We start from the raw sequence: 27,240 nt of genomic DNA, 5'->3' as shown, positions 1-27,240 counted from the left end.
CCCATGCAGGTCCTCGCCGGTCCACTCCCTTATGCATTAATCCTTATGGATAACACCTAGGCCTCAGTTGGTTTCAACTTCAAGCCAGAGAAGCAGCAAAAGCAGACCAACGATGTTATGGCTGACACCAGAACCAGTGGTATTGGCTAGAGGCCCTCTGCCTGGCACCCTGACCTTTGTCACTGCACAAACAGTGTGCTAGTGGGTAGAGAAGTTCCAGGTGTATGTTGGACATTTGTAATAATTGGAGCATGTTCCAGCCCTCCAATTGCCTTTTTATCATGTTTACATCAATCAAAAATTAAACTCCCATTTCAAAGTAAAAACAAGGCCCACTTTATAAAAAAAAAAAAAAAGAAAAAAAGAAAAAAGAGAAAAAAGAAAAAAAGAAATCCCATTCTCTTGGTTCTAGCTTCAAAATTTCAGATTTGTCCCTTCCTACTCATACTCATCCTATCAACTGAAATAACTCTTTTAAATGTTATTTATTTTAGAGAGGGAAAGAGAGAAAAGAAACATCAATTGGTTGCCTCCCACACCCATTCCTACCAGGGATTGACCCCACAACCTTGACCTTTGGGTGCACAGATGACACTCAACCAAGCAACACTGGCAGGGCCTGCAATAACTATTTTTTCCCCCCAATAACTTTCTAATAGGGGTTCCTTGTAAAGGCAATTCTTTCTGCTCCCATCCTCCACATTCCTCTCATGACCTTTGTCACATCTAACCTGATTATGCCCCTTCCTTGCTGAGAACATTAGCTAGCCCTACAGTAATCAAAATGACCACCTGTCTTAGCAAGGAGTCCAACAATCCTTCCCAGTCTAGTCCAATCCTCTCTATTCCTTTCCTATGGCTGTTTTAACAAATTACCACAAACTTATTGGCTTACAGCAGCACAAATCCTTCAAGAGTTCCAGATGTCAGAAGTCCAAAATAGTTTTACTAGCCTAGAATCAGGGTGTCAGCAGTGGTAACTCTCGTCTAGAGGATACCCCACTCTTGCCTTTTCCAGCTTTTAGAGGCTGCCTCTATTCCTGGGCCACTGGTCACTGTGAGCCTTGTGATGCCAATTGGGTCCATTCCTATAATCCAGGATAATCTCCGTCACAAAATCCTTAATTTAACCACATCTGCAACATTCCTTTGGCCATGTAAGGTGATATTCCAGGGGTTAGGGCATGGACATTTTAGGGGGCCATTCTTCTGTTTGCCACGTGTATCCTCCTAGATTCGCTTCCTCCTTTTCTTTCCATGACTACACTCTAAACCAAATCCATTCAGCATTTTCTGTACATAGCATGTTTCCTCTTGCCTTCACAGTACCAATCTCTCTACTGAAGACAAGAGACAGTATACAATAGGTTAAGAGGCCTATCGCTGGAGCAGGGATTGTTTGGGCTCAAATCTGAGTCTGTCACTTACTTGCTTAAATGGATTTGGACAAATTCTTGTTTTATTAACTAGATCTAAATACCACATTATAGGAAAAACAAAGTAAATTGCTTCTCAAGAAAGCAACTACTCAAATACAGCTTGTGGAATGTCCCACAGGCAAAAATGACTTGGTTTCTCTGATAAATCCGTATTTGAAAAGGTGGTGTAGGGGGAATGTTTGGACTGAGACAAAAGTCAAATTCAATATGTTGGCCCAAGTTTAGATATAGATCTACACCAATCCTCCATAAAAAGGCATGCGATTGGGGACTCAACCTAAAGGAGGTGTCAGAGAATAAGGAGGAATTGTAAGTGTAATGACATGGTGTTAAACATTTTTTAAAAATTGAGATGTACACTTAAGGACAGAGACAGACACAAAGTACTACCTCAGAATAAATGGGCATTATAGTTGAGATCTTTCAAAGATATTCTATCAAAAGAGAGGGAAATAGATGAAACAAGATGGGCAAAACATTTATTGCTGAACTGAGTAATTGGTACACAGGATTTGATTATACTTTTCTGTTTGAAATATTCCACAATACATCTCTGTAAAAACACACCTCCTTGGAAGCTTTTCTTTTCCAGATTCTGCCAGAAAGTTAGTGATTTCCTTAATCAACTCCCTTAATAGCTTATTCACATGTTTACTATTACAGAACATAATCATGCCCAATTATTTAGGCATACACTATTACTATATTACTTAAAGTTTAGTGCTCATCATGTGCAAGGAACTCTGCTGTTCTGGATACAGGGTGGTGAGCAAGAGACATGCCCTCTTCACCTGTTTGTGGCAAGTAGGCAACAGCCCATGTGGGGGGCAGACAAAAGCCCAGCAAGCCTGCAACAAAGTCAGCAAAGGGGCTGGAAGCGGGGAGAGGAATGGGGAAAGCAGGGACCTCCTGAGCACAGGCTATGAGAAAGTCTGCTAGAAGCTGAATAAGGCCCACCTGGTGTTGGGGGGCTGCAGGGCCCATCTGTGCTCTCACCTGTGCAACTAAAGCTGCATCACACTCAAGTTACTACAGAAGCAGCACATGCTCATTTTGGGAAACGAGAAAAATACTACCTGAGAACCACTATACATCTCGGCTTAATTTTCTTCTTCCAGCAACTTTATTTAGGGTTCAATACCAAGAGCCAAGAAGTTTAAAAACAAACATTTTTAACCCCATTGTACAGTAGTGTTAAAGACTTGTGCGTTTATTTGAGCCCAACTGTCCACAATTGCCAGGAAGCACTCTCAAGGATCAGGATAATGCTCCAGAGCACATGTGTCAAACACAAGGCCCGCGGGCCAAATCCAGCCCGCCAGGCCTTGCAATGTGGCCCGCACCGCGCTGTCATCACTGCACTCCGCTGTCAGTTTATGACATTGTCAGTTTATGACTGTTCAGTAAACCATTCGGCCCGCGATTTAGGCTGGATTTTAGATTTTGGCCCCTTCTCTGATTGAGTTTGACACCCCTACTCCAGAGGATGGCAGTTTTTCAGCTTGTTTTACACATTACAATCATAGGAGACATAGTTGGGTTAAATGACACCTATTGGTGATAGATTAGGGAGGTGACAGATTAGGGAGCAGGGAGACACCTCTGGGACTGGATGAAAATGACAGACACAAGCTTTTTACTTAGGTGGTGCAGGACAGTTAACAGTCAACTTTTAAGTTGGTAACAATAACAGTGAAGGAATTTGTGGTCTAGGTTCCAGGTCCCCAGGCACATTTGGTTGTGCCCTGGGGGGTCTGGAAAAAGAGGATTTACAAGTTACCCTGACATTTCACAGGTATGCTATCTTAGACCAAAAAGACAACTGGCTCAGTTAAGGTAAAGATATGAACCTTTGTCAGGGAAGACCCCGGCTTAGGTCAGGACCACCCCTACAAACTGCTTTTGCTTAAGTTTTAATGTCAGACCCTCCTTTGTGGTGACTTTAGGTCTGAGTTTGCAGACCGCCAAGCAGGCGCCCCGGAGCTGTCAGGTCAGCATGTGCCCTTTCCGTCCACAGCAGTAAGCGTTACTATTTTGGAATCTACACTAGAAAAGCACCGGTATAGCCGGGATCGGTTTGGCTCAGTGGATAGAGCGTCCGCCTGTGAACTGAAAGGTCCCGGGTTCGATCCCGGGCAGGGGCATGTACCGCACATCCCTGGTGGAGGGTGTGCAGGAGGCAGCTGATCGATGGTTCTCTCTCATCGACGTTTCTAACTCTCTATCCCTCTCTCTTCCTCTCTGTGAAAAATCAATAAAAAAATTAAAAAAATAAAGCACCCGTATACACGGTACCTACAGCCTGCCATCCGAGGGTGCGCACCAAGCGTGGTGGGAACACTTTCCCCACCTCCCGCCTCGGGGCCTGGCGGCCTCCACGTCCACGTTCCAGCGGGCCGCTGCGGGGGCGTCCCGACTCCTATCCCACTCCGTCCCCTCGCTCCCCACACCTGGCCAGTCCTCGGCCAAGCGGGGCGTTCTGCCCGCCCACCTCCCACAGACCGGGGTGACCACCCAGGCCAGCCATCGGGATATGGCACCAGCCCCGCCCCGCTCCGCCCCGATCTCGCCAAATCTCGCGACAACTCATCAGTTCCGCAGGTTCGCCAGCCTAACGGCACTGCGGACCTGGAAGGTTCTAACCCCCTCCGCACGCGCTCTGGGGCCCTCAACGTCCCCGTCTCCGCCCTTCCATTCACGCCGGTTACGTAAGGGAGCTCCCGCCCCCAGACCATGCCAATCATCTCCTTCTTCCCTGGGGTAACCTCGCAACAGGCTTCTGAGTGGCTGGTCCTGGGAATCGACGTCGCGAAGTGGCGATGCTGATAGGTTGGCAGCAGGCTCCGCCTTCCGCATTTTTCACAAAAGGTGATTGGTCGGCGTCGCCTCCAATCAGCGGCGGGCTGTCGGATTCAAACCGGGATCGTTCCGCTTGTGGTCGGTTGATTGCAGTCGAGTCGTTTCCTCGGCCGGACTCGGACGGTTGGTTCGCTGCGCCCGTTCCTCCCGCTCCTCCCGCCCCGTGGCCGCCCTCCGCGCCGCTCCGCCGCTGGCAGGATGGCCCACAAGCAGATCTACTACTCAGACAAGTACTTCGACGAGCACTACGAGTACCGGTGAGCGCCGGCCGCCGGCCTCCTCAGCCAGGGCGGCAGACGGCTCGGGCGAGGCCGGAAGTCGGGGCTGGGGGCCCGGGGTGCGAGTGGGGCCCGGCCAGGCCGAGCGCCCCTCTCCGCCTGCGCAGGCCGGGCCGCCGCCGCTTGGTTCCGTGGTGAGACGGCTGAGGCGGGGCGGGGACGGGGCGGCTTACCGGCAGACCGTCCTCGGCCGCAGCCGCGTCGGCCTCTGGGCTCCGCGGGGAGGAGGGTGGAGGGTAATTTTGGTTTACCATAGAAAGTACTTTTTTTTTTTTTTTTTTGCTTTTGAAGTTGATACTAAAAATGACCTTGAGGGGGAACCCCGGACAGTTGGCCGTTGGTTGGGATGTGGAAGTGTTTGTTGGGTTGTGAGCGCTAACCACGGTGACCGAGGGATTACCGAGGGGTTCCTCCAGACCAGGCAGCTCAGTGACGTGGGCGCCCTCCTGCCGGTGTGTCCGCCGGACTCGGCTTTGGGTCTGGGATGCCGGGCCTGGCCGCTCCGGGAGTCTGTGAACCGGCTCCGGCTGTGGGAGGGAGAGGCGCGTCTCATTGGCCGCCCGGGTCCCCCGGGGCGTGGCCTCCTGCCGCCTTCCTGAGAAGGCTGTTTGGGGAGAAAGGACATTGTGTTTGGCGCAGCCCTCTCTCCTTGGAAATCTATATTCTTAGAAGAAAAAAGGAGTTTAGAGATTAGTAATCCTGCACTGTTTCATATTCTTCAACCAGAAAAAGTTGCTTTTCTGGATATAAATTCGAAGTGGGTTATCTTATTTTTACATAGTAACTACTTACTACACAGTTCCCTGCAATAGGATGGCATAATGTTCAGTACCCATCTAAAGCTGGAAAAAATATTAATTCTGAAACATGGCTCCAAATAAATAAACATTTTTGGGGGTCTTCTGGCAGTAGTTTATTTAGTTTCAATAAACCGACAATCCTTGATGAGCACTCAATAAGCCGAATTTATTTAGTGGCTTGTGTGTATTAATGTATAGAAGAAAATCCTGTCATATTTGAAGTGATATATTCTAAAACATTATTAAAGATGATGATCTTTATTTTTTAAATATATTTTATTGATTTTTTTACAGAGGAGTGGGAGAGAGAGAGCCAGAAACATAGATGAGAGAGAAACATCGACCAGCTGCCTCCTGCACACCCTCCTCCCGGGATGTGCCCACAACCAACATACATGCCCTTGACCGGAATCGAACCCGGGACCTTTCAGTCTGCAGACCGATGCTCTATCCACTGAGCCAAACCGGTTTCGGCTGATGATCTTTCTTGACCAAGCCACTTGCCTTTATAGGAACAGAACCACGATTAATCTTCAGAGATACTTCTAAAGGCAAATCAATAATTAGTAATAAAATCAGAGGTGTGATTCTAGGGAAGCTTGTATATGGTGGTGCAGCATGCAATGTGGATTTCAAGTGTTTATTTTTGCCAGTATGCAATTATCTAAATCTTTGATTTATTTTTTTGTAAATGCAAACTTAATTGTCTATTTTTTCTCAATTTAACAAAATTCGTTAATCCTCACTCAAGAATAGAGATAGGGGTAGAGACAGAAATCGATGTGAGATACACACATCAATTAGTTGCCTCCTGCACGCACCCCAACCTGGGCCAGGGATAGAGTCTGCAACCCAGGTACGTTCCCTTGCTTAGAATTGAACCCAGAACCCTTTGTCTGTGGGTCAACATTCAGTTCACTGAGCCAAACCGGCTAGGGCAATTTCCTATTCCTTTTACTTAAGCTTAGCTTCTTTTGTAAATGAACTTCAAGGCTTTGTTCTGCTAAGTGACATTTGGAACAACTATTACAAGATTGTGTGGATTTAAATTTATAAACGCTATATATTAGTATTTTAAAAATCCTATCCACGACGACTCTCGAATTGCATTTTGTTTGTAGCACCTTTGTTGTTTATATCTTTCTTTACTTCCCTCCATGAAAAGCCCATAATACTGAAGTAAACTTTGAGTTTTGGAAGTAATTTTTCACAAACATAGTTAGAAAACTATTTCCATGAAGTGAACTACAGGTAGAATTTTCTTATAAGTTTGAAACTACTTATAAATTGTTTCTTTATAATCAAACATCTTGATGGTGAGCCCGTTTCCATGGTATCTGGAGAAGGTAGGGGTTATAAATTTTTTCTAAATAATATCTTGGTATATTTATGTAGGTATACATAAAAAGAGTACAAATCTAGTTAGTGCAAAATTTTCTTTGAGACTACTCAACAATGTGATAGAAATAAGATAACAGATTATTTGCAAAAACTTAAAGGTAGATGTTAAAGCAGCATTTTAAGAATGAATGGAGGTAGCTGGTATTAATCACCATGTAATTCTCAGGAATTGGTGAAATTTTAACAAACTATGATAGTAAGCATAATTTGACTTCGTGACAATCTAACAACATAATACAACTGTATCAGGCTCACATCTGTTCTGTAAATAATATGAAGTTGGTACTTAACAAACCAGCCACAGACTAGGTTGATGGAAGATTAGTCTTATGGATGGCTTTACTTTCCCTATGTGCCAGAAAGTATCAGATTGCCCCTTTCTCACACCCTGGCAATGATTCACAGGTATAGAAATCCTATAAAAATCATTTTATTACAATGAAGAGAGACTAAAGGTTTGTGTTTAAGAATTTAGCAAAGATGTATTGGTATGTTTTGACACAGAAGAATATTGGATGCCTTCCTAAAAAAAAAACAAACAAAAAAAGAACAACAGAAAAACAAAATAAGTTTTGGGTGTAAGTAGGTAACTTAATGGAAAACTGAAGTGTATTTTGCTTTTGATTGTGAACAAAGTACAAAGCACTTTCTAGAGTATACAAGGATTTGTGTCTACTACAAATCTACAATGTTGAGTAATAAATTAACTGTTAACAAATGAGGCAATTTTTTCTCCTTATGTAAAAGGCTACATGAGGTTAGGTGACAGTTCTAATCAGGGACCATCTTCAATTTGCAGTCCTTTCTGTGGTCTTAGATGGCTTCTGTAGCTCATCCCTCATCAGGTCAGTCTGCTTTATAATCAACAAGAAAAAGAATTGGGCATGTTATTTCCTTTCAAGGACACTTTCCACAAATTGTCTATTTTCTGCTTATATCCTATTGCCCAGGACTTAGTCACATGACCAGAAATAGCTGCAAAGGAGATACTTATTTTGTGTTTTTGTTTTTTTGTTTTTAATTTTTCATGAATATGTGTCCAACTTAGTTTTGGGGTCCTATTCCTGAAGAACATTGAGACAACTAGCAAACCTTCTCTGTTGGGGAAAAAAATGAATCCCAAATAAAATGCCTTCTGGTTTTGGACTGCATATTCTTACCTTCCTAATTTTGAACATAGGACATTAACATCAGAATTAAAGGTAGTGGAGACCATAGTACTCAAAATTGACACCAATTCATATAATATGCTTTCAAGAACATTGGGGACAAAAAATTCAAATTTTAAGTATTCTAAAGATGCATGTGTAAAGTGATCGTAAATATAGAAAAGGCATATTTACAAACAGCACTAATACGTGGTTATATTGGTTATGTCTTTCAACAGGCATGTCATGTTACCCAGAGAACTTTCCAAACAAGTACCCAAAACCCATCTGATGTCAGAAGAGGAGTGGAGGAGACTTGGTGTCCAACAGAGTCTTGGCTGGGTTCATTACATGATTCATGAGCCAGGTAAGTTTTGTTCCTTGGGAAAGCATTAACTGAATAGTAGCAGTTGTGACTGTTGACTTTTTAGTAATATTGGTATTCAATAATTTCCTAAAGTTAACTATTTTTGAATGATTTCTTTTCCTCCAGAGGGTTCCAATTTTGTAAATGCCAAAATGAAAATAATGCATTTTTCTCTCCTGCAAAATATAACTTGAGTCAAAATATAAGTTATTCTGTTTTAAACTAGAGGCTGGTACATGAATTTGTGCACGGGTGGGGTCCTACAGGCCTGGCCCTAATTGGGGTGGATTGGGGCCTAGCCTGTATGCAGGAGGAGACAGCTGACCAGGTGGCCTACCCCCATCCCAAATGTGGTAGGTTCAGCGGCTGGGGAAGGGGCCTCAGTTGGTTGGCTGGCTCTGCCCCCTATTGATGTAGAGGGGTGATTAGGGATGGGGCTGGCTGGCAGGAGGTTGGCCACCCATTGGCAGTTCACAGGCTGCAGTGGGCTTTATAGCAATCGATGTTCTGGTTGCTGGCTTTTTATATAGATTTGTGTCATCGTTAATAATATTTTAAGATTCAATGAGATAAGAAAGCCAGTGAACTCAAATTAATGAATGCTTGTCACAGCGGAAGGGTGGGGGGAAATCAGGATTTTAGACATGCTTAGGTGGGGCATGACCAAAAAGATTGGGAACCACTGTACTAAACTAAACCTTTGTGGGGTTATATCCTATTTATGGGTTATCAATAAATCTTCAAGAATTTATAATGCTTTGAACAGAATATGAAGGCATGCTGCAGAACTGCAATTAAGGCTATCTTGTTTTCCACTCTTATTAAAGCAGCAGCAGCGGCACAAACTTAAAACACATAAAACTTATTTTAAAAATTAAGATATACAACTCCAACTCTCTTGGTATTAGGGTATGTAATCATATTAGAGTTCAAGAGGTGTTTCTCCAGGTAATGCAAAAGCAATCGAGGAACTTAATGGGATCCCTGGGGCCTGCAGATTTATAAGCTGGTGGCTTTTGAATGAGATGTTAGGCGTCTTTGCCCCACAGATAACTTTTCTCTTTATTTTTCACTGTGATTGAGATTCCAAAGGTAGAAATTTATCTCAAAGTAGTTTCTCTATTTACCATCCCTCTTCTCCAAGGTGAGTCAACACTGGGGAAATATCTCAGTCAGGTTTTATTATGTTTACTGTTGACAGTGACTTTGAAGCAAAATTCATTTCAGCTACCTCAATAAGTAACATTGACCATAGATTTATTTTACTTTATTTTTGGTTCAGTTGAGAATTCTTTTGAGTGAAAATTAACCATTTATATTAAAATTATATAAAACATTTCTCTTTCCACAGAACCACATATTCTTCTCTTTCGACGACCTCTTCCAAAAGATCAACAAAAATGAAGATATTGGGGATCGTTAATTAAATCTTTTTCAAATTTAATGTATATGTGTATATAAGTAGTATTCAGTGAATACTTGAAAATGTACAAATCATTCATCCATACCTGTGCATGAGCTGTATTCTTCACAGCAACAGAGCTCAGTTAAATGCAACTACAAGTAAGTTACTGTAGGGTGTTTTAAGATAAAATTTCTCCTAGTTACTTTTTCTCTTAAATATAAGTGCCTGTTTGACTTTACCTGTTACTTTTGTTTAATAAAGTTTGTATGTTGCATTTATCACTGAAGTTATTAAACTTTATTTTAAGATTAATTCATGAGTAGAGGTTGATGGTTTCAGTTTTACAATTTTAGTCCTGAGCAAATAAATTTACTTTAAATGGGTTTAAAACAGCTTGGTGATGAGGGTACCATGTAGTTTACTAGTGAAGAAAACAAGAACTAGGGATAAACTTACTAGACATAAAGTAGATTTTATAGCTCTATTATTATTCTAGTTCAGAGAATTGTCTAGAATCTCCACTTGAACAGAAAGAAGTCCAACTTAATACTATGGGCTGCTTCCACTTATGTAAGAACTGCCACATCTAGTGGCCAAATGTCACAGCATTTTTTAAAATTAAAAAGCACCCTTTAAAAAAAAAAACAGCCTCCATTACATATGTATTCTGTGACTGTAAATTGCTTTTTAGCTGCTTGGGAAATAAAGTTAATGCAGTCTCTCTTCATTGGTATGCTGAAGAATCCCTTTAAATGAGCCATGGTAAATATAAGCTTCAGAAACAGCCAGAGCTCTGGGTCCCTGAGTCCATTCTAAATTCTTCCCAAATACACCAGGTAGGTCCCTTCTCAAACCCTATTCGCTACACTAACTGTTAGGAACTCTAGTTTAACGCTAACTGTTAGGAACTCTAGTTTAAGTTCCTCCTTTTATCTTCTGCTTACTCGTTACAGGTGTCAGTTTTGAGCCCCTCTGCTGGGTCTTAGAAGCCATGAGAAGTTGTAGGTATAAAAGAGTGAGTGTATTGTAGGAGCTAGTGGCCATATAGCCATCAGACAAAACAGTTATTTCTATTAAGTCCTGTACAGGTAGCTGCAGACCAGCTAATAAATACAGATTTCCCACAAAACAGTGGCACCTCTAACAGCCTCTGTACCTACAGCTATTAGGGGAGCAGCCACATGCCATCTCTAGACTCACAGCCTCTGGACCAGCAGCTTTTCTCTGGTAGCTACATTCCCTGCGCCTACTGTTTCTAGCACACTGGCTGGTCAGTGACTTGTTAAACTCTTTAGAGTAGGGGTGTCGAACTCAATCAGAGAAGGGGCCAAAATCTAAAATCCAGCCTAAATCGCGGGCCGAATGGTTTACTGAACAGTCATAAACTGACAGAGGAGTGCAGTGATGACAGCGCGGTGCGGGCCGCATTGCAAGGCCTGGTGGGCTGGATTTGGCCCGCGGGCCTTGTGTTTGACATATGTGCTTTAGAGGAAGGCCAGTTGCCAACAATGACATTGTTAACGGGAAAAAAACACACATTGAAACCTGTGAAGAATTTTTTTGTGAGTTTATTTGAGCCTTACTGTCACATATGCCGGGAAGCAGAACCTCAACGGACTGAGAAAATGCCCCAAAGAATGGTGGGTTACATTTCTCTATTTATACTCTGAAATCAAAGGAGGGACATAGGTGGGTTACATGAAATTCATTGGTGATGGAGTAAGGAGGCGGGAGAAAGCAAAGTTGGGGGAAACTCCTGGGATTGGATAAAAAGTAAAATGATGGACATGTACTCAGCTGAGTGCAGGAGCAATTAACATGATAAAGAAGGGATTTGAGGCATCTGTCCTGGCGCCCACCACATCTGGTTGTTCCCCAGGGGCTCCGGAAAAAGGGAAGTTACAAGTTACCCAGACATCTCATAGATATGTTATCTTAGAGGCAAAAAGGCAAATGGGCTCAGTAAAAAGATCAAAGTTGATCTTTGGGAAAATATCTGGGACATGACTACCTACTATAACCTGCTAGATATTTTTCAAACCATCCTTTGTGGTTATCTTAGGTCTCTGGGTTTGCAAGACTGCCACGCAGGCGTTCCCTGAGCTTGTCAGGTTAGCATGTGGCTCTTTTCTTTCACAACATCAATCACGTGGGTTATATAAGTGCAGTGACCCTGAGCTGTACTTGCTTGGACCTGGGTATGGTATCTCAGCCTTGAACATTCTGATTACGGGTCCCAGGCTCAGAATGGCCTTGATCATCCGGTGCACTTCTAAACAGGGTCTCCACAGCAAGCCAACGGAAAGATGCTGAATTGCTAAGCAAGCACTGCGTTTAGGGCAGACCAAAGAACACAGGGAGGGAGAAGTTCCCAGCCTCCGCCATTGATTACTATGGCCAAATCCCAGGCCTCTCCGGACGCTGGAGTTCTGGGTGTGTGTAACCTGGGGGCCCACCCAGAAGAAAACCTTAAGAATGAGCTACCTGCATTTTTCCTGCTTGAAACACTTGGTAGTCACTCAACTCTTCTCATTGCAAGGCACAGGTTCCCTAGAATTAACCTCCAGCCTATGATTTTGAACCTAATCAACCCCTATGGGTGAGATAGCCTGCACTGTCAGCAAGCCTTAAATCTAATGCATTTAATGCAGCTTCCTCCGCGTGCGCCAGGCCCGGCGGCCATTTCTCACTCCACCTGCGTCCCTCTGGTGGCATTGTTCTCCCACAGAAACCAGATGACTACTCCACCTCCACCTTCCCCAGCACCTTTCATAACAGCCAGTACCTAGCTGTTGGGAAGAACGGCGCAGCTTTTAAATTCTGTGGTTACCTCCCCAGTGCGTTACGTTCCTGGGGACTGGGACACAGGGCAGCGGGAAGGCACTTCCCCGAGTCCCCAGCCTCACACCCCGCGTGGGCTCCTCGCTGCTCTCGCCCCAGCGCACCCAGCGCGGACAGTCACCTCCGCCGAGAGCAGAGCCGCCGGAAGCGGGCTTGCCGGGCGCGTTTCTGTGACGCACTTCCCGGCGTCCGCCCGGAAGTGGGAGAGGGTGGGCGAGCCGCAGCGCCTGTCCGGCCAGCGGACGGGGCGGCTGCTGGCCTCCGGGGCCGGGCCGCCTCCGAGCCGGGGCCATGGCGTCGGAGGGGCCGCGGGAGCCCGCGGGCGAGGTGAGGACGGCGGCCGGGCGGCCCGGAGAGGTGGGGCCGCGGGACGCAGGGCGGCGGCCAGCCCCGGCTCCCCGCCCACGCCGCCGCGCTGACCGGCGCCGAGGGAGCCGCGGAGTTCCGGGCGCGGCCGCGGAGGGAGGCCCGCCGGCCGCCGCGGCGGGAGGGGCTGTGAAGCTCTCGCTCCGGCGTCGGAAGCGGAGTCTCCGCTCGGGGTCGCAGCGGGCCGCTCGCTGGAGCCGGCGTGGATCGGCGCTCAGACCGATCGCACCCACGCTTAGTTGTTGTCAGTGGAAGTGAACCTCCTAATACGTGTCTGAAGCCAAAGCTCGTGTGTCTTATCTCATGTTCCACTGCTGATCGGTTTTCTAGCAGAATTCCCTTTGCTTTTCAACAAAACAAATGGTTTTGAGAGATTCCATTTGAGAAATTCAATGGAAATAAATTCGCAGTGTGTTTTGGGTGCTCCAGGTAAGCACTCCGTGGGTATGTTACCTACAGTGCTGCGACCTGGCTCAGCCCTAGGGACAGCTGAAAGAGGTACAATGCCCCTGTTCCGAGTTTAAGCTAAGGAAACATCCGTTGGGGTCCTACTATAGAATCTGGGTTGAATTTTACTTCCACTTTAATTGGTGTCCTTATTTTTCACTTTTAATACTTGCTAGACTGACTTTTCCAGTTAAAAGCAGTGGGGCTCTGGCTGGGAGTATCACCCTGTACACCGAAGGGTTGCAGGTTTGGTCCCTGTGGTGGGGGGAGAGGGGGTGGTGCAGCTGATCCACGTTCTCTTTCCCTCTCATCTTCCCTGCCTTCTTTCCCCTCTAAAATCAATAAGCATATCCTTGGGTGAGGATTTAAACAATAAGTATTCTCTTTTAAAAAAAGCATTGGGGGAGACATTGTTAGCAAATGCTTACCTTTCGTATAGGCAGAGTTATTTGAACAGCTCTGAGATTAGCACTTATTCCAAGAGCTGCCAGAAAGGAGCCACTCTGGGTTTTCTGTTTGTTTACATTTGGTTGATCTTATAATATATGTAGCTATAACCTCCTTTTTCCCCCTCAGGGCATCAAGTTGTCAGCAGATGTCAAACCATTTGTCCCTAAATTTGCTGTGGCATGGTTAGAGTCTTCAGAAGCATCCATGTTCCCTAGCTGTGCAGCCACGTACTATCCTTGTGTTCAGGAACTGCCAGTGCCTGAGTATGTATTCTCATACACACCGTGCCTCACCTGAGGACTTCGTTTCTAGGCTTTAATGGTGAATAGCTTTAAAAACATGCTGTAGCTAACACAGAGAAGATGCTCCTTCACCAAGAAGGGTTTGAGCCGGTAGCACAACTTAAGTGTGTCCTGCAGCAGAAACTGAAGTTTTGACTCTCCTTTTCTTTCTTTTTACTCAGATATTTTGGGTAAATTTTTAAATGCATTTTTATTGATTTTAGAGGAAGGGAGAGGGAAAGAGAGAGAGAAACATCAATGAGTAGAGAGAATCATTGATCAACTGCCTCCTGTACACCCCCTACTAGGAATCTAGCCTGAAACCAGGGCATGTGCTCTGACCAGGAATCTTGAACCATGACTTCTGGTTCATAAGTCGATGCTCAACCACTGAGCCACACCTGCCTGGCGAAAGTTGTGGGTGGTTTTTTTGACAAAAGTTGAAGACCTGCCTGTATGTGATGAAGGTCTGTGGTAGGAATGCCCACGTTTTCCACTGTAATCGCACTGTTTGTCAAAGGGATGTTGGCACGGGCCTCTTTTGAGTTGTTCCCTACCTTGGGTGCTTCACATAATAACATACAAAGTGCCTCCTCTCAGTGTCGAGGCCTCTAAGCCATCTGCTGGGTGGGATTTTAGTAACTCAAAATAAAGGTGGAAAACATCTAAAGCAACGTCTTGTCCTGACAACTTGAACGTGACCAATCAGAGGCTTAAGGTTGCACAGTACTTAATTTAAAAATTATGTTTCTTAACCCCTTATCCTTTTAAGCTTTGATTTTGTTTTTTAATTGTTTATAACCAAGGAAAAGATTGACTGACAATATTCCTGACTTGCAAGAAAATGGACAGTGGAGTCATGAAGTCAAAGGGGCACGGTTAGAAAAAAGATGTTACAGTGGGGTGAGAGGGAAGACTCGAAGTACTTGAGCAGGGATTATCTAGTCAGTTCTGTTGTCCATTAAGAAGTGCATTGCCCTAGTCAGATTTTGTTTAAATGGAGACACCTTGTGGCCATGAAAAGGAGTACTAGCCTTTTCCATAACAGACATTCCTATGAGTTCCACTATTACCATCTAAGTCTGTCCGTCCCCTTAAAGGAGGGCAGTGACCTTTCACATACTTTGTCTACTCCCGTGTCTAACTGTGCACTCCAAGGGACTTCATTTATTCCGTTAGAGTTAATTATTGCAAGGCTATTATATGGAAAATGCTAGCTGCCAAAAGGGGAAGGACTACCTCATGAGTTGTACTCTTTGTCCATTTTTTTATAGACTTGAACTGGTAGAGATGAAAGAAAATGTACTAATATTCTCTAAATTTATATTATAGACTAGACAAATATCAGTAGAAGTATTCTGGTATATAGAATCCCATTTGGAAAGTACTAAGTATTTATGGCGTAATGAACAAATAGAGGCTATGCAGACAAAATAAGTTCTCTGTTGTATTTGTTTGAGTATTGTAAGTGTGTGTTTCATGCTTGTCACATCCGTGAGGCTCACAGGGAGGTGTGTTACTTTTACACGGGAGACTGAGGCTAGAATTGCTTGTCCCAGGTTTTTCAGGTAGGGTGCCCCAGAATCAGAGTCAGCACTGCGCTCAGTTGTATTCTTCAAGGCTGCTGCTGCTGTTGGCAAGATGTTTTTGAGCATTTCCAGCATCTTGCAATACACTGTGCAGGGTCACAATGCACAAGTGGATGCTTCTAAGTTAAACCTGCCAGCTTTGAGAGCTAGCAGTGCTGACAGTGTGGCGCAGATCCGTTTGGTGGCTGGGGGAGTGGCTGGATCCCTGACAGGTGCTGGCCTGACTGAAGGGACCAGGTCAAAGATGTGCTGGGAAGACAGTAGAGGAGTGTGTTCTTTTGTTAAGAGTGCACCATTAGGCAATTCGTGCCTTGGTCAGTGTGGCTCAGTTGGTGGAGCATTGTCCTGTGCACCAAAAGGTTGTCAGATGGATTCCTGGTCAGGGCACATGCCCAGGCTGTGGGCTCGGTTCCTAGTTGGGGTGCATGCAGGAGGCATCCAATTGATGTTTCTCTCACTCACTCTCCCTTTCTTTAAAAAAAAAAGAATAAAGCATTTTAAAATAAAAGCCTTCATAGTACAGCTAAAGTTTAGGTTTGGTGAGTATGAAATGGGGAGCTTTGGGGTTCACTCCTGGATTCTGGTTTGACTTTAAAGCAGAGGGGCTTGCAGACTGACTGGGTTCTAGGCACCAGAAACAAAATGCATGGAGACCGCTGGGAGAAGGGAGAGTTCCATGGCTATCCATAGGGGCTGCTGGGAGGTGGATGGCAGTGTCCAGTGGATACCAGAAAAGACTCATGGGATCGGTCATGAGAACACAAGTTGGAAGTGGGGCTGGTTCGGGGACCAGTTAAGTTTGGATTTATATGTGCCAGATGGGGTGAAGTGAACTAGTGGGTGGAAAGGATGCAAATCCTGAGCAGAATGATGGGAGGTTTGGACTCAGTGAGTCTGGCAGACTAGGGAGAGTGCAGGCGAAGCCATGCCATAGAGGAGCCTTAGGAGGTGGGGGGCACTAAGAGGGCAGGATTTGCCAGGCGGGGCCAGAGGAGCTTTTCTAGCCCATGTCATGCAGAAGCAGTGGCAGCGTGGCAGGAAGTAAGTCCCGGAGACTCAGGATCGTTGGTAGGGATGGGGCAAGGAGAAGTGGAGCTGAGGGTTGGCAGGTATTGCACAAACACAAGGGCTGCTGATATCTAGGGGGTGCAGAATGAGAAGGTGGGTGTACAGGAGATGGCGTCATTATAGTTAAGGCTCATCTGGGCCGTTTGTGGCAACTGGAATTTTACAGGAAGCACGTAAATTTTATTTGAAATCCCAATAGATGCTATGAGTTGTCCTGAGATTTTGTGCTTGGTATTGTTCTCTGCAATAACTGTATTTACCTTGGATGGAAAGAAAAATATCATCTTTCCAGAGGAAGAAGGACCAGTGATGAGATGTTCAAAGTAGAAAACTAGGTTGTGATAGAGCCGGACACAAACCAAGGCCTCCAAACTTGAAGGTGAAAACTTTCTGTATGACAACAGCCTTCTAAACCAGCCCTGGGGCTCTGGCCAAGCAGACCATTCTTCTGATAAGCCAACGTCATCGCGGGTTTGATCCCCCGTCCAGGCACATACGAGAATCAACCAATGAATGCATGAAGAAGTGGAACAATAAGTTGATGTTTCTGTCTTTCTTAAATCCACCATTGGATCTACCCACCTTTTCTTCTTGACCTAAATTTCATTGATCTGTTCATTTGTCCAGATTTTGGGCTTGGGATAGTCTTTGTTACTTTTTCCCTATCAACTCAACTTCTTTGCCCACCTTCTTCTGACCCCCATTAGATTTTCTGAGCATCAAACAAAATAAAATGGGAGTCACATCTACGGGCAGTATCTGAGAAATGGGACACAGCTTTTGGTCTCCCTCTTCAAGGGGGAGCACCAGCCAGTGGTCTGGGGGCGGACAAAGGCAAGTTGTGTTTGGTTTTTATTTAGGAATGCTTCATTACTAGAATAAATTGGCAATGAGTAAAATACAAGATCTAACCTAAAAATATGAATTAACTAGAGGCCCAATGCACGAAATTCGTGCAAGGGGCTCAGCCCTCGCAGCGCCAGCTTCGTCATCTGGAAGGTTGTCCAGATGGTCATTCTGCTGCTTGGTCTAATTAGCATATTAGCTCTTTATTATGTAGGAAGGAGGATGGCAGTGATACCTGGCAGCCGGTGATTAAGGGCTGCATGGAACGAGAGCAGTGCCCATCCTCACGGGTGTCTTCCAGTCCCATGTAGACTGGCTCTCTTTCTGCTTCCGTGCAGGTTCTGAGCCTGCAGCAGAGTAGAACGAGGACTTCTAATAAGGGTGTTGGTACTGGGCCCACGTGTTCTGACCATCACACAGGTGGAAGATCATGTAGAGTGTCCCATTACTAGCTTTGGGTTCTCATGCCCTTCATTGGACCAGCACACGTTGGATTTCATTGATTTACTACAAGAAACATCTAGTGCTTATTTGTGAGAATGGAAAGGATATGATGTGTGTTTTAACTCAGCTCTTTAGCATTTTGTCAGTGTATCAGCTTTCTTCAAAATGGTTGAATCCTTTGGCCATATTTGCTAAAAAATAAGAAATAAAAATAATCACTGTTCCATTGTATTTTGGTTTAGTTGAGCACCTCAAGCAAATTGAAGTCCTGGCAGTGTTCACAGATGGTGTCCATCTGGTCAGCAGTGTCTGTAATTCCCACAGAGTCCCTCTTGCAGCCCTGGCTCTGCAGGCCAGGAGCAGGCGGTGGGCTTGGAGCCGCAGAGTGCTGCAGCGGGACGTCTGCAGCACCTGGAGGCCCGGGAGGAGGCCCTGCAGGCGCCGGGTGGAGGTTAGATTTGGTCCGTGGGAGCCTTGTAGAGAGGACCGTCTGGATGGCCTTTGGCCAGGGTCACAGAGTCTTTCCCAAATATTTGACATCTTGAGAATGAAAAGCTACTGGGCATCTTCAGACTCCTGTTGAGGATGTTCCAGCTCAGTAGGCAAAACTAAAACTAGGTCAGCCTCTGTCTTTGCAGGTTAAGAAAGAAAGGCTCAGAGGTTTCATTTAGCTTTTAATTAGAGTCATGTCAACATAGAGTGAATGGCTTCAAAAGTAAGAAAAGTTAAAACCATATTATTATAAAATATTAAACTCCCTGATATGTGGTATGAAATCTGTAACTAAAATTTACCCTTTTTATTTAGGCAGACACTCTATCCTGAAAATATGGCCTTTAGAGCTTCAACATTTCCACATCAGTATTTACCTTCCGAGATGGCTCTTCACCCATACACCCCTTCTCCTTACACCCTGGAGTCTGCACACAATATTTGCCCGGTGCCTGGCTCCCAGTATGATTACAGCCAACCCAGTCGTTACCAAGGTTTCCAGAAGAAGCCACGGTGTGAGCATGTGAGCCCTCTCCCACAAGACACGAAAGCTCTGTTTAAGGTCAGTAAGTGTGTGGTTTTGGTCACTTTAGCATTTAAAATGAAAAGAATTGGTCAATTGGTATTTAAAAATTTATTTGATCTAACCTTTTAAAAAATGGTTGAGTTGTGAATATTTTCAAATATTTGCAATGTTAAACCTGTTTTAGTTTTTATTTTTTTAAATATATTTTTATTGATTTCAGAGAGGAAGGGAGAGGGAGAGATAGAAACATCAGTGATGAGAAAGAACATTGACTGATTGTCTCCTGCACGCCCCACACTGCGGATCGAGTCTGCAATCTGACCGGGAATGGAACCGTGACCTCCTGGTTCACAGGTTGACTCTTAACCACTGAGCCACGCTGGCTGGGCCAAACTGTTTTATAGCGATACACTTACTCCTTGAACAACTCACTGATATGTGGGTTTTTTTCAATAAATGTATTAGAAAATTCTTAGGAGATTTGTGACCCTTTGAAAAAACATGCAGGCAAACCCTATTATTTTCTTAACATATTTTTTCCTTTAGTGCACTTAATTATAGAAATATAGGACATAATAGATGTGAAATACAACATGTGTGTTAATTGACTGTTTATATTATCAGAAAAGCTTCTGGTCAACAGTAGACTGTTAAGTTTGGAGGGTCAGAAGTTATACACAGATTATCTATTGTTTGGAGGGTGGTCATTCCAGGGCCAACTGTAGTTTTTCTAATTCATGTTACTTTTTTATGTTTCCTGCAGAAAAAAACATATGATGAGCAAAAGTTTGCCGGTAAAAAGGCTGATGGAACTGTATCATCTGATGTAAAGTCAGTGAGAGGCCCACACTATTTGTCCTTTCGTGCGGACTCTAATTTGAAATCAGGTAAAGGAACGAACTCTGTGTTTTGTGTTAGGTCAACCCACTGTACCCACCCCAGGGGCATTGCTATGGCTGTTCTTTGGGCTTATTGGGGAAAGCTGGGCCATCAGACTTCCTGTGGGATCCTGGAGCCTTTCCGCCCGGGATGGGGACCTGTTGCATGTGGGCTCTGACGTGCCCTTAACATGTTACTACCTTGTTTTACACAAGAACTTGTCTAAGGTTACATAACAAGTAGGTAACGCGCACACACCTCAAACCACATCCTTAAAAGCAGATCACAGCGACATCCCTTGACCTGGGTTCGGCCCCGTTCATTTCTAACACAGCTCTGGTGTCTGTGGGAGGAGTTCTCAGGAGATGGGACAGTTGGTCTAGATTGCTAATCTTTCTGACTCCCATCCCAGGCAGTGTGTTTGCTCAGGGAACTGCTGTTGTTACAGTTTGGTCTGATCTGTCTTGAAAACTACCGTTCTGGTCTGTGGCTGAAAAAGTTAGTGATTCGACATGGTGTTTTTCCCCCTGAAATTTAATTCCAAATGTAGTTTGATTACAGCCATCCCGTTATATAAGGACTTAGCCCTTCCTACTGGTGTACTCACTGGGAAAGGTCTGTCGTTTATGCACAGGTGCCACTTAGGTTACTTGGTGTATACATTTTTCTCTTCGCATTGATTTTACTTATAAACTGTCTGGTACATGGAAAAGTGAAAGGAAAGTTGAGCAGTTAACTATATGAGTCTGGCCTTATAATTAAACATAGAGATATTATGGCATTGCAACCTGCATTGTCATTTATTTGCATTTGTAGGAGAAAGATAGGACAGAGGTTATAAGTTCAGTTCTACTTCTCTCCAGTTTGTTCTAGCAAACTAAAATAGGACCATTTATTACTTAAAGGAAATTTGTTAGTGTTTCTTTAAATTTGCAAAACTCTAAAATGTGTATTAAGATTTATCAAAATGCCTAGATGTACAATCAGGTCAAGGTAACTATCTCATCAACCTTAGAATTACTCCTAAAATTTGCAGTGTTTTGATTTTTCTGCTTGGTGGCCCAACCAGAGCAATTGTACTGATGGCCATGTGTGTTTATACTGTAACACAGAAGGTTAACAGCACTAGCAAAAGTTAGGCTGTTTGGACAATAACAAGTTGCATCAATAGCAATAGATTTTCTGTTCTGCAATTTACGCCTGAGTACAGGTCATCAAACATCTAAAATTTCCCTACTTTTAATTTGTAAATACAGATGGTTATCATAAACGAGCAGACAGGAAATCCAGAATCATTGAAAAGTGTGGACCTGCCTCCAAACCGGAGTTTGAATTTACCGGGTTGGATTTTCCTAAACTGCAGGGGGCAGAGAACAGGGAGAAACTAGAGACACCACAACAGCCCAAGTGGGGGCCTCTGCGCTCCACCTCCACAGACACCCCCCTGGGCAGAGAAGTGGCGAAACCCGCTCCCGGGTTAGCAGAGGTGAGTGCAGCTCCTTTCCTTTGCTTCCGCCTTCCCCTTTTGTGTGTGACCTGTTTGTGGTGACGCTGGGACACCTCATGCCGCCATTCTTTACGAAGAAGCACCTACTACACTTACTTTCACCTGGTAAGTAAGAGGTCCAGGAGAAGATTCTAGCATGAATCCTGCTGGTTGCACAGCCCCCTTCTAGCATTCACTTGTAGCATTGTGTGCTGACAGCACCTTTTCAGTACAGACAAAAAGACTTTATTTACCCACTTAGTGGTATTTAAAACTACATAGTGTAATTTCTGGTTTTCTGGGCTTTTTATCTGTACCTCTTTTGTTAATGGTACAGCAAATTCAGTGATAGTAACTGCAGTGAAGAACATTCACTTTGCCACTTAATAATTTTAAATTACACATACTCACCCTCTGATCTCAAAGTGTTAGAGACTTTCAGGAAAAACATTATGGGGTTACTATCCCCTAAAATTACTCTGACCGATTTCTGATCAGGGAAGGATAGGGGCACTTCCCAGTGTGATGAGGGCAAGGAGAAAGACGAAAGTCCCAAGGAAACAGCTTACCCGATGGCTTACCTCCTGAATAGAGGATTTCCACTGTCTGTCCTCGTCCTGGGTGCTTGGACACGAAAGCCCCAAGGCTAGGTGATACTGCTGACCGTGCAGAGGGTATGCCTTCCCAGGGACTTGCCTGCCAGCTGGTAAGGCTGAGTGAAGTGGAAGAGCCAGTCTCACGTGGCCGGTGTGTGACCTCTGGGCGCCAGTGGAGTGTGTGGAATGGCTGAGCAGTCGGGTCCACATAGGCCAGGGCTGCAGTGGGTAATTCCCAGCCTGAGAGTGCGGTGCAAAGTAGAACAGGCCAGGAGCATGACTGACTCTAGATGGCACGGTCACCTGTTAGAGGTGACATGAAGTGTGTGAGATTTGCATGCTTGTTACCTTACTATCTACTCACACTCGTGAGTTTAGTGTGCTATTTTTTTTTTTTTTTCCAAAAACTAAACCACATACATGTTATTTTCTTTTTTTTTATTTTTTTATTTTTTTATTTTTTTTTTAAATCAATCTTTATTGTTCATATTATTACAAAGGTTCCTCATTTCTTCCCCCCTCCACCAGGTTCCCACCCCACCCTCCGCCCCCTCCCCATCCCCCATTGTCCTCATCCATAGGTGCACAGTTTATGTTCAGTCTCTTCCTCCCTCCCTTTCCCCGATAGTAAATCCCTTTTCAGATAGTAAATCTGTTACTTAGCATTATCTCATATCAATAATACCTCCACATGCCCAATGATACACTTCACACAAAAGACATTTCCAAATAGGTCAACCAGCCTCATCCAGGCCCCACCCAAGGCACTTACAGATCAACACCCCAGCGCTATACTAACTCAACACATCCAGATCTAAGCCTTCATCACTTGATTCAGCAGACCCTCAAGTTCCCGCAAAAGTTTCCAGCCATGTCTGAGAGGCAGCCGTGGGCAGGTACAGGCGAGGAGCGAGCTGTTTCGGGCCTGGCTGCTCCGGGCCTGGCCTCTGTTGCTCTGGTTCGTTCCACAACCAGCTGCTCCGGGTCTGGTCACTGCCGCTCCCGACCTAGTTGCTCTGGACTTGGCTGTTGCTGCTACAAGCCTGGCCGCACCCGACCCGGCTGCTCTGGGACCGATTGCTCCGGTCCCGGCCGCTCCGGGCCTGGCCGCTCCCAGCCTGACAGCCGCTGCTCCGGGCCTGGCTGCTCCCAGCCTGGCAGCCATTGCTCCTGGCCTGGCCGCACCAGACCCGGCTGCTCCGGGCCTGGCCGCTCCCAGCCTGGCAGCCGCTGCTCCTGGCCTGGCCGCACCAGACCCGGCTGCTCCGGGCCTGGCCGCTCCCAGCCTGGCAGCCGCTGCTCCTGGCCTGGCCGCACCAGACCCGGCTGCTCCGGGCCTGGCCGCTCCCAGCCTGGCAGCCACTGCTCCGGGCCTGGCCGCACAAGACCCGGCTGCTCCAGGCCTGGCCGCTCCCAGCCTGGCAGTCGCTGCTCCGGGCCTGGCCGCACCAGACCCGGCTGCTCCGGGCCTGGCCGCTCCCAGCCTGGCAGCTGCTGCTCCGGGCCTGGCCGCTCCCAGCCTGGCAGCCGCTGCTCCTGGCCTGGCCGCACCAGACCCGGCTGCTCCGGGCCTGGCCGCTCCCAGCCTGGCAGCTGCTGCTCCGGGCCTGGCCGCTCCCAGCCTGGCAGCCGCTGCTCCGGGCCTGGCCGCACCAGACCCGGCTGCTCCGGGCCTGGCCGCTCCCAGCCTGGCAGCCGCTTCTCCAGGCCTGGCCACTCCCAGCCTGGCAGCCACTGCTCCGGGCCTGGCCGCACCAGACCCAGCTGCTCCGGGCCTGGCCGCTCCCAGCCTGGCAGCCGCTGCTCCGGGCCTGGCCGCACCAAACCCGGCTGCTCCGGGCCTGGCCGCTCCCAGCCTGGCAGCCGCTGCTCCAGGCCTGGCCGCACCAGACCCGGCTGCTCCGGGCCTGGCCGCTCCCAGCCTGGCCGCCGCTGCTCCGGGCCTGGCCGCACCAGACCCAGCTGCTCCGGGCCTGGCCGCTCCCAGCCTGGCAGCCGCTTCTCCAGGCCTGGCCGCTCCCAGCCTGGCCGCCGCTGCTCCGGGCCTGGCCGCACCCGACCCGGCTGCTCCGAGCCTGGCCGCTCCCAGCCTGGATTCTTCGTGGTTGTCTACTGCTGTTCTGGGCCTGGCTGCTCCCAACCCGGCTGCTCTGGGCCGGGCTTCTCCGGGCCCAGCCACTCCGTGTCTGGGTGTTCCTGGACTGGCCACCCTGGGCTTGGCCGCCTCTGCCTCAGGCCTGGCTGCCACTGCCCCAGGTCTGGCTGCTCCAGTGCTGGCCGTTGATGCTCATGTTCTGGCTGCTGCTGTTCTGGGGCCTGGCCACTGCTGCTCCGGGCCCAGCTGCCACTGCCTTGTGCCTGGCCACTCTAGGCCTGGTCGCCGCTGTTCCAACATTCTGTCCCTTTTTTCTCTTCTTTTTTTTTTCTTTTTTAAAAACAAAAAACAAAACGCATTTATGTTGCAATGTTGGCTGGTGCGTTGAGTTCTGACTTAGTCTTTGATTTTTCAAGATCTTCTTTGTATTCTTTCTTAAGTAATTTTACTATCATTTGCTCTCACTTGATTTCTTCACATTGAGAACTTCTTTGGTTTCTTCCTCCTTGTCCTGGGAGCTCAGCAGGTTGGCCTGTGGCACCCCTTTGTTCTCCGCGGGCTCCCGCGCTGCTCCAGCCTGTTGCCGGGGTCGGCGCCGCCCAGGAAGCAGCCCCCGTCCTTGGCTCCGTTGCCAGCGCTCAGCAGTCGAAGGCTCAGGGGCACCCCCCCCACTGGGGGCCCCGTCGCCCGGCTCCTTGCTGGCGCCCAGCTGGCCGGTGTCCGGCAGGGGCTCCTGCTCCTCGTGGCGTTCCTCCAGTCTGGAGCTTTCTTTCTCCCTCCCACTAGGGGAGTCCAGGATCAGAGTCAACAGACTGTCCTCTGCGCACAGTGTGCGCGACTCCGGGGGCTCGGCCTTTCGCCGCGCTCCCAGGACTCCACCTCACAGCCCCGTCTCCCCCTGCCCGAGCCTGGGTCCCCAGGGACTGGCCCAGACCTGGAGTTCGGGGAGGTCTGGACTGAGGCTCAGAGCTGCCGCCGGAGGCTTTGTTTCTTCCGGCTAGGGTAATCCAGCATCAGAGTCAACATTCAGTCCTCTGCGCGCCATGTGCGCGCGACTCCGGGGGCCCCGCATTTCGCCGTCCCCCGGGATTGTCTCCCCCTGCCGGAGCCTGGGTCCCCAGGGTCTGGCACATAACTTGGGGCTCAGCGCTGCCGGTTCGGGGGTTCAGCCCAGGCTGGGGGTTCTATTTTCCTTCCTGCTAGGGAACGCCAGGCAGCACCCAGCCCTCTCCTCCTCTCCGGCTGCGACCTCTCCGCGCGCGTGTGCGTGCGAGCGCGCAGCATGTCTCCGTACCTTAGGCTTTTTTTCAGCTCCTCTGATTTTCCTTCTGGTTTTCTCCCTCCTTCCTATTGTAGAGTTTTCAGTCATTCGACTACCTGTAGCTCTGGGCAATGTCCACTCTACATTTTAGTTGTATTCCTTTGAAATTGTTGTGAGCTGCTGCGGCTAGGTGTATACCCGAGCAGCCATCTTGGATCCTCCCACATACATGTTATTTTCAAAACTTGAATGTCAAGAGCAAAACTCTGGCTATTTAATAATAACAATGCCAATGCAAAACAACAAAATGAGAAATCAGAATTATGGACATATTAATAGTTTTAGCTACTAAATGAATCTCTTTTGTTGCTGGTGTAGATTTACTCAGAGTCCTTGGACTTGCTGCACAAGACTTTGCAGAACTGGAAGCTAACAGATGCTAGCATGAGCAGGAGCATGATTAAAGTAGTAGCTTCCACTTCAGTCTTTAATTTCTTCAGATGACTCCATGTTGGCACCTCAGTCCCTTGCGTAGCTTTCAGTTTTCTTCTCCCACTTTGCTGTCATCTGGGCAACTCTCAGTCCTTTTGGGTGAAGGGACACAGGAGCTTCTCTGAGTCCATTGTGATGACGGACATAACACTCTGGTACCCGAATTGGCTGCATTGCTCCTTTTTCCTTTCATTTTGAACCCAGAGTTTGACCCCACGACACTCCTGGCCTGGCTGCTGCTGGCCTGGCTGCTGCTGCTCCGGGCCTGGCTGCTCTGGGCCTGGCTGCTGCTGCTCTGGGCCTGGCTGCTCCAGGCTTGGCTGCTGCTTCTCCGGGTTTAGCTGCTGCTGCTCCAGGCCTGGCTGCTCCGTGCCTGGATGTTGCTCTGGGCCTGGCTGCTCCGGGCCTGGATGCTGCTGCTCCAGGCCTGGCTGCTCTGGGCCATTTTTTAATTTTTTTTTATTTGTTATTATTTTTAAACTGTATTGTTATTGATTTCAGAGAGGAGGGGAGAGGGAAAGAGAGATAGAAACATACAAAATGAGAGAGAATCATTGATTGGCTGCCTCCTGCATGTCCCCCACTGGGGATCAAGCCCGCAACTCAGGCGTGTGCTCTTGACCGGAATCAAACCTGGGACCCTTCAGTCCACAGGCTCTATCTGCTGAGCTAAACCAGCTAGGGCTGCAGTTGTTTTTTTAATTTCCCTTTAAGAAACCTTTTTCCTGATTATACTGGTAGTATCTTCGAACACCAAAAAAATATGAAGAATAAAAACGTAATTGTCTAAAGTTGTATAGCCAAGAGAAAGGCATATTTAGCACTTAATCTTTTGTTAATGGCACATTGTGAAAATTGTACATTCAGGGATCATACATATGTATGGGCTTGTGCTAGAAATTTTTAAAACCTTTTGGCATTTTTTCCATATCTTTACTCTTTGCAAACATAACTGCTGTACCGGATCTTTGATATTGATATATATGATTGACCTAACCATTTTGTTTAAATGTTAATTATTACTAATATGATCACAATCATGAATAAACTAAATTCTGGAATTGCTAGTATATGAACTATAGGACCCAATAGCTTCTTTTTTTGTTTTATTTTGTTTTTTAAATTGTCTTTATTGTTGAAAGTAATCCTCACCGGAGGATAGTTTTCCATTGATTTTAAATAGGGTGGAAAGAAAGGAGAGAGACATTCAAACAGACAGAGACATCTATGTGAGAATGACTCATCGATTGGTTGCCTCCTGCTGACTGGGGCCAGGGATAGAACCTGCAACACAGGTACATGCCCTTGACCATGAATCAAACCCATGACCCTTTGGTGCATGGGCCGGTGCTCTAACCCAGAGGTGGGGAACCTTTTTTCTGTC

At 46.7% G+C, this 27,240-nt stretch overlaps 2 protein-coding genes across 10 annotated transcripts in view; both read left to right on the top strand.

Annotated features, from left to right (window-relative positions):
* Positions 1–4,329: 4,329 nt before the first annotated feature.
* Positions 4,330–9,976, top strand: CKS2 (CDC28 protein kinase regulatory subunit 2). The gene is made up of 3 exons (XM_084898886.1): positions 4,330–4,555; positions 8,165–8,292; positions 9,644–9,976. Exons 1-3 carry the CDS (start codon positions 4,497–4,499, stop codon positions 9,694–9,696), a joined length of 240 nt encoding a protein of 79 aa, XP_084755012.1. The 5' UTR covers positions 4,330–4,496; the 3' UTR covers positions 9,697–9,976.
* Positions 9,977–12,728: 2,752 nt separating this feature from the next.
* SECISBP2 (SECIS binding protein 2) overlaps positions 12,729–27,240 on the top strand; it is a 37,990-nt gene continuing 23,478 nt past the window's right edge. For 6 of the 9 annotated variants that reach the window (XM_084899073.1, XM_084899071.1, XM_084899072.1 and 3 more), the window contains exons 1-5: positions 12,735–12,865; positions 13,928–14,064; positions 18,837–19,083; positions 19,811–19,934; positions 21,183–21,412. In XM_084899073.1, coding sequence (XP_084755199.1) covers positions 12,830–12,865; positions 13,928–14,064; positions 18,837–19,083; positions 19,811–19,934; positions 21,183–21,412 — 774 coding nt within the window. In that variant the 5' untranslated portion in view covers positions 12,735–12,829. Of the gene's footprint in view, positions 12,866–13,927; positions 14,065–18,836; positions 19,084–19,810; positions 19,935–21,182; positions 21,413–27,240 lie in introns of all 9 variants that reach the window. The other 3 variants (XM_084899074.1, XM_084899076.1, XM_084899075.1) reach the window with 3 other exon arrangements.

The sequence above is a fragment of the Pipistrellus hanaki genome (assembly GCF_964339955.1).
Source record: "Pipistrellus hanaki genome assembly, chromosome: 11".
Taxonomy (NCBI): domain Eukaryota; kingdom Metazoa; phylum Chordata; class Mammalia; order Chiroptera; family Vespertilionidae; genus Pipistrellus; species Pipistrellus hanaki.
Note: the sequence above shows the minus strand (reverse complement) of the source record. Positions and strands in the feature narration are given on the sequence as shown.